Below are 14,581 nucleotides of genomic sequence, written 5' to 3'. Positions count from 1 at the left end.
CAGACCCTTTACTCAGTACTTTGTTGAAGCTCCTTTGGCAGAGATTAAAGTCTTGGGTATGACGCTACAAGCTTGGCACACCTGTATTTGGGGAGTTTCTCCCATTCTTCTCTGCAGATCCTCTCAAGCTTTGTCAGTTGGGATGGAGAGTGTCGCTGCACAGCTATTTTCAGTTCTCTCCAGAGATGTTTGATCGGGTTCAAGTCCGGGCTCTGGCTGGGCCACTCAAGGACATTCAGAGACTTGTCCCGAAGCCACTCCTGCATTGTCTTGGCTGTGTGCTTAGGGTCGTTGTCCTGTTGCAAGGGGAACCTTTGCCCCAGTCGGAGGTCCTAACCTGCTCCAGAGCACTTTTCATCAAGGATATCTCTGTATTTTGCTTCGTTCATCTTTCCCTCGATCCTGACTAGTCTCCCAGTCCCTGCCGCTGAAAAACATCCCCACAGCATAATGCTGCCACCACCATGCTTCACCGTAGGGATGCTGCCACCACCATGCTTCACCGTAGGGATGGTGCCAGGTTTCTTCCAGAAGATACGCTTAGCATTCAGGCCAAATATTTCAATCTTGGTTTCATCAGACCAGAGTCTGAGTTTATGGTCTGAAAGTCTTTAGGTGGCTTTTGGAAAACTCCCAAGCGGGCTGTCATGTGCCTTTTACTGAGGAGTGGCTTCCGTCTGGCCACTACCATAAAGGTCTGATTGGTGGGTTGCTGCAGAGATGGGAGAACCTTCCAGAAGGACAACCATCTCCACAGAGGAACTCTAGAGCTCCGTCAGAGGGACCATCGGGTTCTTGGTCACCTCCCTGACCAAGGCCCTTCTCCCCCGATTGCTCAGTTTGGCCAGGTGGCCAGCTCTAGGAAGAGTCTTGGTTGTTCCAAAACTTAATCAATTTAAGAATGATGGATGCCACTGTGTTCTTGGCGACCTTCAATGCTGGAGAAATGTTTTGGTACCCTTCCCCAGATCTGTGCCTCGACACAATCCTGTCTCAGAGCTCTTTGCACAATTCCTTCCACCTCATGGCTTGGTTTTTGATCTGACATGCACTGTCAACTGTGGGACCTTATATAGACAGGTGTGTGCCTTTCCAAATCATGTCCAATCAATTGAATTTACCACAGGTGGACTCCAATCAAGTTGTAGAAACATCTCAAAGATAATCAATGGAAACAGGATGCACCTGAGTGCAATTTTGAGTACCATAGCAAAGGGTTTGAATACTTTTTGTAAATAAGGTATTTAAAAAAATAAAATAAAAAATAATTTGCAAACATTTCTAAAAACCTGATCGCTTTGTCATTTTGAGGTATTGTGATGTCATTTTGAGGTATTGTGATGTCATTATGAGGTATTGTGATGTCATTATGGGGTATTGTGATGTCATTTTGAGGTATTGTGATGTCATTATGAGGTATTGTGATGTCATTATGGGGTATTGTGATGTCATTATGGGGTATTGTGATGTCATTTTGAGGTATTGTGATGTCATTATGGGGTATTGTGATGTCATTATGGGGTATTGTGATGTCATTATGGGGTATTGTGATGTCATTATGGGGTATTGCGTGTAGATTGCTGAGGAAATTGTTTTATTTAATCTATTTTAGAATAAGGCTGTAACGTAACAAAATGTGGGAAAAGGCTGAATACTTTCCGAAGGCATTATGTGCAGCTTCAAAACAAATTGGTGATCAGGAATATGAGCTGTTTACTTTGCTCACCAGCAGAATCAAGCAACAATTACTAGCATAGACCCTACTGGTCTTTTGGTATGTCAACATAACTTGAGACTTGACTTGCTCTTAGAATACATGACTTGGACTCGACTCGAGACTCGACCTGTTCTACTGGGGACTCGACCTGTTCTACTGGGGACTCGACCTGTTCTACTGGGGACTCGACTGGGGACTCGACCTGTTCTACTGGGGACTCGACCTGTTCTACTGGGGACTCGACCTGTTCTACTGGGGACTCGACCTGTTCTACTGGGGACTCGACTGGGGACTCGACCTGTTCTACTGGGGACTCGACCTGTTCTACTGGGGACTCGACCTGTTCTACTGGGGACTCGACCTGTTCTACTGGGGACTCGACTGGGGACTCGACCTGTTCTACTGGGGACTCGACCTGTTCTACTGGGGACTCGACCTGTTCTACTGGGGACTCGACCTGTTCTACTGGGGACTCGACCTGTTCTACTGGGGACTCGACCTGTTCTACTGGGGACTCGACCTGTTCTACTCGAGACTCGACCTGTTCTACTGGGGACTCGAGACTCAGACCTTGTGACTTGAATAACAGTGACTTCTGTGTCTATGCCAGCCCTTATAGTTTACCCAGCTTCATCTGTAGTGTAGTCACGGTGCAGTAACTGTAAACCCATGAACACAAACCCCTTTCCTCAGGGAATGTTCTTACAGGTGCTGGCGAAACTACTGGAAGTGGATGTAAAATGGAGTGTTATTGGTAGTGACAGCTGAGCAGAAAGCCCGTGGGACTTTGTAGCTTCATCTACATTCTTAGAGGGACAATAATTCTAATCTGTCACAGAGGTTGTATCTAATAGCATTCTGTTTGTATTCCACTGTGTAGGAGAGAGGTTGTATCTAATAGCATTCTGGTTGTATTCCACTGTGTCGGAGAGAGGTTGTATCTAATGGCATTCTGGTTGTATTCCACTGTGTCGGAGAGAGGTTGTATCTAATAGCATTCTGGTTGTATTCCACTGTGTCGGAGAGAGGTTGTATCTAATGGCATTCTGGTTGTATTCCACTGTGTCGGAGAGAGGTTGTATCTAATAGCATTCTGGTTGTATTCCACTGTGTCGGAGAGAGGTTGTATCTAATAGCATTCTGGTTGTATTCCACTGTGTAGGAGAGAGGTTGTATCTAATGGCATTCTGGTTGTATTCCACTGTGTCGGAGAGAGGTTGTATCTAATAGCATTCTGGTTGTATTCCACTGTGTAGGAGAGAGGTTGTATCTAATAGCATTCTGGTTGTATTCCACTGTGTCGGAGAGAGGTTGTATCTAATAGCATTCTGGTTGTATTCCACTGTGTAGGAGAGAGGTTGTATCTAATAGCATTCTGGTTGTATTCCACTGTGTAGGAGAGAGGTTGTATCTAATAGCATTCTGGTTGTATTCCACTGTGTAGGAGAGAGGTTGTATCTAATAGCATTCTGGTTGTATTCCACTGTGTAGGAGAGAGGTTGTATCTAATAGCATTCTGGTTGTATTCCACTGTGTAGGAGAGAGGTTGTATTCCACTGTGTAGGAGAGAGGTTGTATCTAATAGCATTCTGGTTGTATTCCACTGTGTCGGAGAGAGGTTGTATTTAATAGCATTCTGGTTGTATTCCACTGTGTCGGAGAGAGGTTGTATCTAATAGCATTCTGGTTGTATTCCACTGTGTCGGAGAGAGGTTGTATCTAATAGCATTCTGGTTGTATTCCACTGTGTCGGAGAGAGGTTGTATCTAATAGCATTCTGGTTGTATTCCACTGTGTAGGAGAGAGGTTGTATCTAATGGCATTCTGGTTGTATTCCACTGTGTAGGAGAGAGGTTGTATTCCACTGTGTAGGAGAGAGGTTGTATCTTATAGCATTCTGTTTGTATTCCACTGTGTCGGAGAGAGGTTGTATCTAATAGCATTCTGGTTGTATTCCACTGTGTCGGAGAGAGGTTGTATCTAATAGCATTCTGGTTGTATTCCACTGTGTCGGAGAGAGGTTGTATCTTATAGCATTCTGGTTGTATTCCACTGTGTCGGAGAGAGGTTGTATCTAATAGCATTCTGGTTGTATTCCACTGTGTAGGAGAGAGGTTGTATCTAATAGCATTCTGGTTGTATTCCACTGTGTCGGAGAGAGGTTGTATCTAATAGCATTCTGGTTGTATTCCACTGTGTAGGAGAGAGGTTGTATCTAATAGCATTCTGGTTGTATTCCACTGTGTAGGAGAGAGGTTGTATCTAATAGCATTCTGTTTGTATTCCACTGTGTCGGAGAGAGGTTGTATCTAATAGCATTCTGGTTGTATTCCACTGTGTAGGAGAGAGGTTGTATCTAATGGCATTCTGGTTGTATCTAATGGCATTCTGTTTGTATTCCACTGTGTCGGAGAGAGGTTGTATCTAATAGCATTCTGGTTGTATTCCACTGTGTAGGAGAGAGGTTGTATCTAATAGCATTCTGGTTGTATTCCACTGTGTCGGAGAGAGGTTGTATCTAATAGCATTCTGGTTGTATTCCACTGTGTCGGAGAGAGGTTGTATCTAATAGCATTCTGGTTGTATTCCACTGTGTCGGAGAGAGGTTGTATCTAATGGCATTCTGGTTGTATTCCACTGTGTCGGAGAGAGGTTGTATCTAATAGCATTCTGGTTGTATTCCACTGTGTAGGAGAGAGGTTGTATCTAATAGCATTCTGGTTGTATTCCACTGTGTCGGAGAGAGGTTGTATCTAATAGCATTCTGGTTGTATTCCACTGTGTAGGAGAGAGGTTGTATCTAATAGCATTCTGGTTGTATTCCACTGTGTAGGAGAGAGGTTGTATCTAATAGCATTCTGGTTGTATTCCACTGTGTAGGAGAGAGGTTGTATTCCACTGTGTAGGAGAGAGGTTGTATCTAATAGCATTCTGGTTGTATTCCACTGTGTAGGAGAGAGGTTGTATCTAATGGCATTCTGGTTGTATTCCACTGTGTCGGAGAGAGGTTGTATCTAATAGCATTCTGGTTGTATTCCACTGTGTAGGAGAGAGGTTGTATCTAATAGCATTCTGGTTGTATTCCACTGTGTCGGAGAGAGGTTGTATCTAATAGCATTCTGGTTGTATTCCACTGTGTAGGAGAGAGGTTGTATCTAATGGCATTCTGGTTGTATTCCACTGTGTAGGAGAGAGGTTGTATTCCACTGTGTAGGAGAGAGGTTGTATCTTATAGCATTCTGTTTGTATTCCACTGTGTCGGAGAGAGGTTGTATCTAATAGCATTCTGGTTGTATTCCACTGTGTCGGAGAGAGGTTGTATCTAATAGCATTCTGGTTGTATTCCACTGTGTCGGAGAGAGGTTGTATCTTATAGCATTCTGGTTGTATTCCACTGTGTAGGAGAGAGGTTGTATCTAATAGCATTCTGGTTGTATTCCACTGTGTCGGAGAGAGGTTGTATCTAATAGCATTCTGGTTGTATTCCACTGTGTAGGAGAGAGGTTGTATCTAATAGCATTCTGGTTGTATTCCACTGTGTAGGAGAGAGGTTGTATCTAATAGCATTCTGTTTGTATTCCACTGTGTCGGAGAGAGGTTGTATCTAATAGCATTCTGGTTGTATTCCACTGTGTAGGAGAGAGGTTGTATCTAATGGCATTCTGGTTGTATCTAATGGCATTCTGTTTGTATTCCACTGTGTCGGAGAGAGGTTGTATCTAATAGCATTCTGGTTGTATTCCACTGTGTAGGAGAGAGGTTGTATCTAATAGCATTCTGGTTGTATTCCACTGTGTCGGAGAGAGGTTGTATCTAATAGCATTCTGGTTGTATTCCACTGTGTCGGAGAGAGGTTGTATCTAATAGCATTCTGGTTGTATTCCACTGTGTCGGAGAGAGGTTGTATCTAATGGCATTCTGGTTGTATTCCACTGTGTCGGAGAGAGGTTGTATCTAATAGCATTCTGGTTGTATTCCACTGTGTAGGAGAGAGGTTGTATCTAATAGCATTCTGGTTGTATTCCACTGTGTCGGAGAGAGGTTGTATCTAATAGCATTCTGGTTGTATTCCACTGTGTAGGAGAGAGGTTGTATCTAATAGCATTCTGGTTGTATTCCACTGTGTAGGAGAGAGGTTGTATCTAATAGCATTCTGGTTGTATTCCACTGTGTAGGAGAGAGGTTGTATTCCACTGTGTAGGAGAGAGGTTGTATCTAATAGCATTCTGGTTGTATTCCACTGTGTAGGAGAGAGGTTGTATCTAATGGCATTCTGGTTGTATTCCACTGTGTCGGAGAGAGGTTGTATCTAATAGCATTCTGGTTGTATTCCACTGTGTAGGAGAGAGGTTGTATCTAATAGCATTCTGGTTGTATTCCACTGTGTCGGAGAGAGGTTGTATCTAATAGCATTCTGGTTGTATTCCACTGTGTAGGAGAGAGGTTGTATCTAATGGCATTCTGGTTGTATTCCACTGTGTAGGAGAGAGGTTGTATTCCACTGTGTAGGAGAGAGGTTGTATCTTATAGCATTCTGTTTGTATTCCACTGTGTCGGAGAGAGGTTGTATCTAATAGCATTCTGGTTGTATTCCACTGTGTCGGAGAGAGGTTGTATCTAATAGCATTCTGGTTGTATTCCACTGTGTCGGAGAGAGGTTGTATCTTATAGCATTCTGGTTGTATTCCACTGTGTAGGAGAGAGGTTGTATCTAATAGCATTCTGGTTGTATTCCACTGTGTCGGAGAGAGGTTGTATCTAATAGCATTCTGGTTGTATTCCACTGTGTAGGAGAGAGGTTGTATCTAATAGCATTCTGGTTGTATTCCACTGTGTAGGAGAGAGGTTGTATCTAATAGCATTCTGTTTGTATTCCACTGTGTCGGAGAGAGGTTGTATCTAATAGCATTCTGGTTGTATTCCACTGTGTAGGAGAGAGGTTGTATCTAATGGCATTCTGGTTGTATCTAATGGCATTCTGTTTGTATTCCACTGTGTAGGAGAGAGGTTGTATCTAATGGCATTCTGGTTGTATTCCACTGTGTCGGAGAGAGGTTGTATCTAATAGCATTCTGGTTGTATTCCACTGTGTAGGAGAGAGGTTGTATCTAATAGCATTCTGGTTGTATTCCACTGTGTAGGAGAGAGGTTGTATCTAATAGCATTCTGGTTGTATTCCACTGTGTCGGAGAGAGGTTGTATCTAATAGCATTCTGGTTGTATTCCACTGTGTCGGAGAGAGGTTGTATCTAATAGCATTCTGGTTGTATTCCACTGTGTCGGAGAGAGGTTGTATCTAATGGCATTCTGGTTGTATTCCACTGTGTCGGAGAGAGGTTGTATCTAATAGCATTCTGGTTGTATTCCACTGTGTAGGAGAGAGGTTGTATCTAATAGCATTCTGGTTGTATTCCACTGTGTCGGAGAGAGGTTGTATCTAATAGCATTCTGGTTGTATTCCACTGTGTCGGAGAGAGGTTGTATCTAATAGCATTCTGGTTGTATTCCACTGTGTCGGAGAGAGGTTGTATCTAATGGCATTCTGGTTGTATTCCACTGTGTCGGAGAGAGGTTGTATCTAATGGCATTCTGGTTGTATTCCACTGTGTCGGAGAGAGGTTGTATCTAATAGCATTCTGGTTGTATTCCACTGTGTAGGAGAGAGGTTGTATCTAATAGCATTCTGGTTGTATTCCACTGTGTAGGAGAGAGGTTGTATCTAATGGCATTCTGGTTGTATTCCACTGTGTAGGAGAGAGGTTGTATCTAATGGCATTCTGGTTGTATTCCACTGTGTAGGAGAGAGGTTGTATTCCACTGTGTAGGAGAGAGGTTGTATCTTATAGCATTCTGTTTGTATTCCACTGTGTCGGAGAGAGGTTGTATCTAATAGCATTCTGGTTGTATTCCACTGTGTAGGAGAGAGGTTGTATTCCACTGTGTAGGAGAGAGGTTGTATCTAATAGCATTCTGTTTGTATTCCACTGTGTCGGAGAGAGGTTGTATCTAATAGCATTCTGGTTGTATTCCACTGTGTAGGAGAGAGGTTGTATCTAATAGCATTCTGGTTGTATTCCACTGTGTAGGAGAGAGGTTGTATCTAATAGCATTCTGTTTGTATTCCACTGTGTCGGAGAGAGGTTGTATCTAATAGCATTCTGGTTGTATTCCACTGTGTAGGAGAGAGGTTGTATCTAATGGCATTCTGGTTGTATCTAATGGCATTCTGTTTGTATTCCACTGTGTCGGAGAGAGGTTGTATCTAATAGCATTCTGGTTGTATTCCACTGTGTAGGAGAGAGGTTGTATCTAATAGCATTCTGGTTGTATTCCACTGTGTCGGAGAGAGGTTGTATCTAATAGCATTCTGGTTGTATTCCACTGTGTCGGAGAGAGGTTGTATCTAATAGCATTCTGGTTGTATTCCACTGTGTCGGAGAGAGGTTGTATCTAATAGCATTCTGGTTGTATTCCACTGTGTAGGAAAGAGGTTGTATCTAATAGCATTCTGGTTGTATTCCACTGTGTCGGAGAGAGGTTGTATCTAATAGCATTCTGGTTGTATTCCACTGTGTCGGAGAGAGGTTGTATCTAATGGCATTCTGGTTGTATTCCACTGTGTCGGAGAGAGGTTGTATCTAATAGCATTCTGGTTGTATTCCACTGTGTAGGAGAGAGGTTGTATCTAATGGCATTCTGGTTGTATTCCACTGTGTCGGAGAGAGGTTGTATCTAATAGCATTCTGGTTGTATTCCACTGTGTAGGAGAGAGGTTGTATCTAATAGCATTCTGGTTGTATTCCACTGTGTAGGAGAGAGGTTGTATCTAATAGCATTCTGGTTGTATTCCACTGTGTCGGAGAGAGGTTGTATCTAATAGCATTCTGGTTGTATTCCACTGTGTAGGAGAGAGGCTGTACCCCTAATAGCATTCTGGTTGTATTCCACTGTGTAGGAGAGAGGTTGTATTCCACTGTGTAGGAGAGAGGTTGTACCCCTAATAGCATTCTGGTTGTATTCCACTGTGTCGGAGAGAGGCTGTACCCCTAATAGCATTCTGGTTGTATTCCACTGTGTAGGAGAGAGGTTGTCATTTGAGACGTAGCTGGTGTGTCTGTCTGTGGATACTGAGTGAGTATCCAGCACAGAGACCCTGGTCTGCTTCTTCCTCTACACCATCAGTACATTAACGTAGGAAATGAAAAACACCCTGCTGCTTTTCACTACGATTAAGTTCCAAATGACTACCTATTCCCTTTTATAGTGCACTACTTTAGACCAGGGCCTATAGGGGTAGTAGTGCACTACTTTAGACCAGGGCCTATAGGGGTAGTAGTGCACTACTTTAGACCAGGGTCTATAGGGTAGTAGTGCACTACTTTAGACCAGGGTCTATAGGGGTAGTAGTGCACTACTTTAGACCAGGGCCTATAGGGGTAGTAGTGCACTACGTTAGACCAGGGCCTATAGGGTAGTAGTGCACTAGGACCCATAGGTCTCTGGTTAAAAGTAGATAACCGGCTGCCATTTGGGACACCGGCGATATGTTGTCCTTTTTGAAAACACAGATCTGAATTAAAACACCAGATGGTTCTTGGGGGTCCGGGAGGCTTTAGTTGAAACGTCTTGTTTATAGCCTGAGATCGTCTGATGATGAAGTCCCTGAGTTCAACAGGAATGAGTTAAATCAACTCAGCCTGGCCAGACAGAGTAGAAACCAGTCGTCTGCTGTCTGGATCTGTTTTACATGGAAACTATTCACATATCTACCGAACTGACTGGGTTTGAAATAAACCTGTGATTCATCCTCAGACTGCTCATAAGTTACACCACGTTTTCCAACGAGCTTCAGATGAGGGAACCATTGTGTATCCATGTTTTCTAGCTTAACTTTGGCCTGGGGGAACCATTGTGTATCCATGTTTTCTAGCTTAACTTTGGCCTGGGGGAACCATTGTGTATCCATGTTTTCTAGCGTATCTTTGGCCTGGGGGCACCATTGTGTATCCATGTTTTCTAGCGTATCTTTGGCCTGGGGGAACCATTGTGTATCCATGTTTTCTAGCTTAACTTTGGCCTGGGGGAACCATTGTGTATCCATGTTTTCTAGCGTATCTTTGGCCTGGGGGCACCATTGTGTATCCATGTTTTCTAGCGTATCTTTGGCCTGGGGGAACCATTGTGTATCCATGTTTTCTAGCTTAACTTTGGCCTGGGGGCACCATTGTGTATCCATGTTTTCTAGCTTAACTTTGGCCTGGGGGAACCATTGTGTATCCATGTTTTCTAGCGTATCTTTGGCCTGGGGGCACCATTGTGTATCCATGTTTTCTAGCGTATCTTTGGCCTGGGGGAACCATTGTGTATCCATGTTTTCTAGCGTATCTTTGGCCTGGGGGAACCATTGTGTATCCATGTTTTCTAGCTTAACTTTGGCCTGGGGGAACCATTGTGTATCCATGTTTTCTAGCTTAACTTTGGCCTGGGGGAACCATTGTGTATCCATGTTTTCTAGCGTATCTTTGGCCTGGGGGCACCATTGTGTATCCATGTTTTCTAGCGTATCTTTGGCCTGGGGGAACCATTGTGTATCCATGTTTTCTAGCGTATCTTTGGCCTGGGGGAACCATTGTGTATCCATGTTTTCTAGCGTATCTTTGGCCTGGGGGAACCATTGTGTATCCATGTTTTCTAGCGTATCTTTGGCCTGGGGGAACCATTGTGTATCCATGTTTTCTAGCGTATCTTTGGCCTGGGGGAACCATTGTGTATCCATGTTTTCTAGCGTATCTTTGGCCTGGGGGAACCATTGTGTATCCATGTTTTCTAGCGTATCTTTGGCCTGGGGGAACCATTGTGTATCCATGTTTTCTAGCTTAACTTTGGCCTGTGGGAACCATTGTGTATCCATGTTTTCCGGCTTAACTTTGGCCTGGGGGAACGGTTTTGTGTCCATGTTTTCCTCTCAACCCATTACTCCTATTATAAAGACTGAATAAAATGTTTAGAATGTAACTTTTTTTTAAGTAACCAACAATTGAAAGATATTGTAGCAGGCACCACATTGTTCCCATACTCTTTCTTTATCTTGGGACTGAAATCTGGGTCCAGCGATTGTCAAGCCAAACCTTTTTGAGGAGGTGTTGAAGTTGTTACATTACCCTCAGCCTTTTTGGGAGAGCTTTTCCACACACTCCTCTATACCAAGTCCCTCACGTGGATACACCTCTCCAATGGCCTCACGGGGCGACATCCCACTTCAGACACCAGTGTAGCGAATTTGGGGGCAGCCCCGACCCGGGACTCAAACCCAGGTCCAGCGACTGTCAAGGTGTTCGGTTCAAGGAAGAGTTTTTTTAAAATTTTTTACAACAAAATAATTGAAGTTGTTCTGGCTCATGGTGGCCCAACAACCTATTAAGACACTTTATGTTGGTGTTTCCTTTATTCTGGCAGTTACCTGTAGCAGCAGGCTTCACGGAGAATGGAACAGCTGGATGTGGGAAACGTCTTGAGTCGCACAAAACAGAAACAGTTCGGAAATGACAATGTCGTCATGTGTACAACATCTAAAAACCTGTGCTACTATACTGAGAGCTTTGTCGTTTCTAAACGGACGTATTTGGGTGTTTTTTTTGGGGGGGAATCTTTGTTAATGTGTTTTTTTCAGGGCCCCCCGTAGTACACAACGAGGATGAGGAAGTGATTTGCTGTTTCTCAAAAAAAACGTGAAATCACATAAAAGAAGTCTGGACCCTTTTTATAACATGCCATTAAAAACCAAAAAATATAGATTTGGTTGTAAAAAAACTACTTCTCCGTAAAGGTTGCTACAATATGATCTGTATCAGAGTAGTTCTAACTATTATTATGATTAATATAACATGCTCAATATTTAGTCATTTTCTTCCCATTTGGTTTCAGACCTTGAACTTGTATGTTTTTAATTTCCTCCCAGATAAAGAAAGAGTATGGGAACAACGTGGTACCCGCTTTCCCCCCAAAGAAGATATTCACGCTGACGCCGGCCGAGGTGGAGCAGAGACGAGAACAGCTGGAGAAATACATGCAAGCTGGTGAGATCACGTTTTCAGTTCTGGGCCCTGTATTTGCGTTTAGGGGTCAACTCCATTTCATTTAAGTTCCAATTCACTTAATTCAGAAGATGATTTAAAATTCCAATTCCAGTATTGTTCAGAGAAAGGTGATTTATTTTCTACAGGGATGTTTAAATTCTCATTCAAATCTAATTTAACTCGACTAAATTGAACTAGAAGTGACCTCCATTTTTCCCATGGGGAGGAGGGTATGGGAGAACAGGCAGTAGCCGGCTCAATAAGGGGCAGTATAGTAGAACAGGCAGTAGCCGGCTCAATAAGGGGCAGTATGGTAGAACAGGCAGTAGCCGGCTCAATAAGGGGCCGTATGGTAGAACAGGCAGTAGCCGGCTCAATAAGGGGCAGTATGGTAGAACAGGCAGTAGCCGGCTCAATAAGGGGCAGTATAGTAGAACAGGCAGTAGCCGGCTCAATAAGGGGCAGTATAGTAGAACAAGCAGTATGGTAGAACAGGCAGTAGCCGGCTCCATAAGGGGCAGTATAGTAGAACAGGCAGTAGCCGGCTCAATAAGGGGCGGTATGGTAGAACAGGCAGTAGCCGGCTCAATAAGGGGCGGTATGGTAGAACAGGCAGTATAGTAGAACAGGCAGTAGCCGGCTCAATAAGGGGCGGTATGGTAGAACAGGGAGTATAGTAGAACAGGCAGTAGCCGGCTCAATAAGGGGCGGAATAGTAGAACAGGCAGTAGCCGGCTCAATAAGGGGCGGTATGGTAGAACAGGCAGTAGCCGGCTCAATAAGGGGCGGTATAGTAGAACAGGAAGTAGCCGGCTCAATAAGGGGCGGTATGGTAGAACAGGCAGTAGCCGGCTCAATAAGGGGCAGTATGGTAGAACAGGCAGTAGCCGGCTCAATAAGGGGCAGTATGGTAGAACAGGCAGTAGCCGGCTCAATAAGGGGCAGTATGGTAGAACAGGCAGTAGCCGGCTCAATAAGGGGCAGTATAGTTCTGTGTTTTGGGTTGTTGTCCTGTTGCATCACCCAACTTCTGTTGAGCTTCAATTGGCAGACAGATAGCCTTACATTTTCCTGTAAAATGTCTTGTTAAACTTGGGAATACATTTTTTTTCGTCAATGACAGCAAGCTGTCCAGGCCCTGAGGCAGCAAAGCAGCCCCAAACCATGATGCTCCATCCTCCATACTTTACATTTGGGATGAGGTTTTGATGTTGGTGTGCTGTGACTTTTTTTTTTCTCCACACATAGTGTTGTGTGTTCCTTCCAAACAACTCAACTGTAGTTTCATCTGTCCACAGAATATTTTGCCAGAAACGTTGCGGAACATCTAGGTGCTCTTTTGTAAACTTCAGACGTGCAGCAATGTTTTCTTTTGGACAGCAGTGGCTTCTTCCGTGGTGTCCTCCCATGAACACCATTTTTGTTTAGTGTTTTACGTATCATAGACTCGTCAACAGAGATGTTAGCATGTTCCAGAGATTTCTGTAAGTCTATAGCTGACAACAGCCTTGGTTTCTCAAATGACTGCATCGCCTGGTTCACCAACTACTTACTTCTCTGATAGATTTCAGTCTGTCAAATTGGAGGGCCTGTCTCTATCTGGGTGCCACAGGGTTCAATTCTCGGGCCGACTCTTTTCTCTGTATATATCAATGATGTCTCTCTTGCTGCTGGTGATTCTCTGATCCACCTCTATGCAGACGACACCATTCCGTATACATCTGGCCCTTCTTTAGACACTGCGTTATCCTCTTGGCGCACCGATCCCTTTAGCGGGATCATTTTCGTCAACATCCGGTGAATTGCAGATCGCCAAATTCAAATTAAATTACTAAAAATATTTAATTTTCATGAAATCACAAGTGCAATATAGCAAAACACAGCTTAGCTTGTTGTTAATCCACCTGGCGTGTCAGATTTTAAAAAAGGCTTTACGGTGAAAGCAGACCATGCGATTATGTGAGGACAGCTCTCAGCAGACAAAACATTACGAACAGCTAGCAGCAAAGTAGATTGGTCACTAAAGTCAGAAAAGCAATAAAATGAATTGATCTTCCGTGGTGTCCTCCCATAGTTTAATTGATCTTCTTATGTTTGCACTCACGAGACTCCCAGTTACACAATAAATGTTAGTTTTGTTCAATAAAGATTCTCTTTATATCCGAAAACCTCCATTTTTTGTTGGCACGTTTTGTTTAGTTATTCACAGGCAGGTCACGACGGGCAGATGAAAATTCCAAATAGTATTTGTAAAGTTCGTAGAAACATGTCAAATGTTTTTTATAATCAATCATCAGGTTGTTTTTGCAATAAATAATTGATAATATTTCAACAAATCTACCGTGGCCTCCAACTGCTCTTAAACGCTAGTAAAACTAAATGCATGCTTTTCAACCGTTCGCTGCCCGCACCCGCCCGCCCGACTAGCATCACCACCCTGGACAGTTCTGACTTAGAATATGTGGACAACTACAAATACCTAGGTGTCTGGCTAGACTGTAAACTCTCCTTCCAGACTCACATCAAACATCTCCAATCCAAAATCAAATCTAGAATCAGCTTCCTATTATTCAAACAAAACCTCCTTCGCTCACACCGCAAAACTGACTATCCTGACCGATCCTCAACTTCGGCGATGTCATTTACAAAATACCTGGTTCAATAAAGGTGAAATAAATAAACTCTAGGATACTTCTTAACCTCACTGAGTATTCTGCACTGTGCTCTTGCAGTCACCTTTGCAGGACGGTCAATCCTAGGGAGAGTATCAACAGCGCTGAACTTTCTC

At 43.6% G+C, this 14,581-nt stretch overlaps 1 protein-coding gene across 3 annotated transcripts in view; it reads left to right on the top strand.

The window, feature by feature from the left end:
- The window catches only part of LOC110529264 (sorting nexin-17), a 79,518-nt gene that overhangs the window by 27,441 nt on the left and 37,496 nt on the right, over nt 1–14,581 (top strand). For all 3 annotated transcript variants that reach the window (XM_036984583.1, XM_036984582.1, XM_036984580.1), the window contains one exon: nt 11,676–11,793. In XM_036984583.1, the coding sequence (XP_036840478.1) occupies nt 11,676–11,793 (118 nt within the window). The remainder of the gene's footprint in view (nt 1–11,675; nt 11,794–14,581) is intronic.

The sequence above is a fragment of the Oncorhynchus mykiss genome, chromosome 8, assembly GCF_013265735.2.
Source record: "Oncorhynchus mykiss isolate Arlee chromosome 8, USDA_OmykA_1.1, whole genome shotgun sequence".
Classification (NCBI taxonomy): domain Eukaryota; kingdom Metazoa; phylum Chordata; class Actinopteri; order Salmoniformes; family Salmonidae; genus Oncorhynchus; species Oncorhynchus mykiss.
The sequence above is the reverse complement of the archived record's forward strand: the minus strand, read 5'-3'. Positions and strand labels throughout refer to the sequence as shown.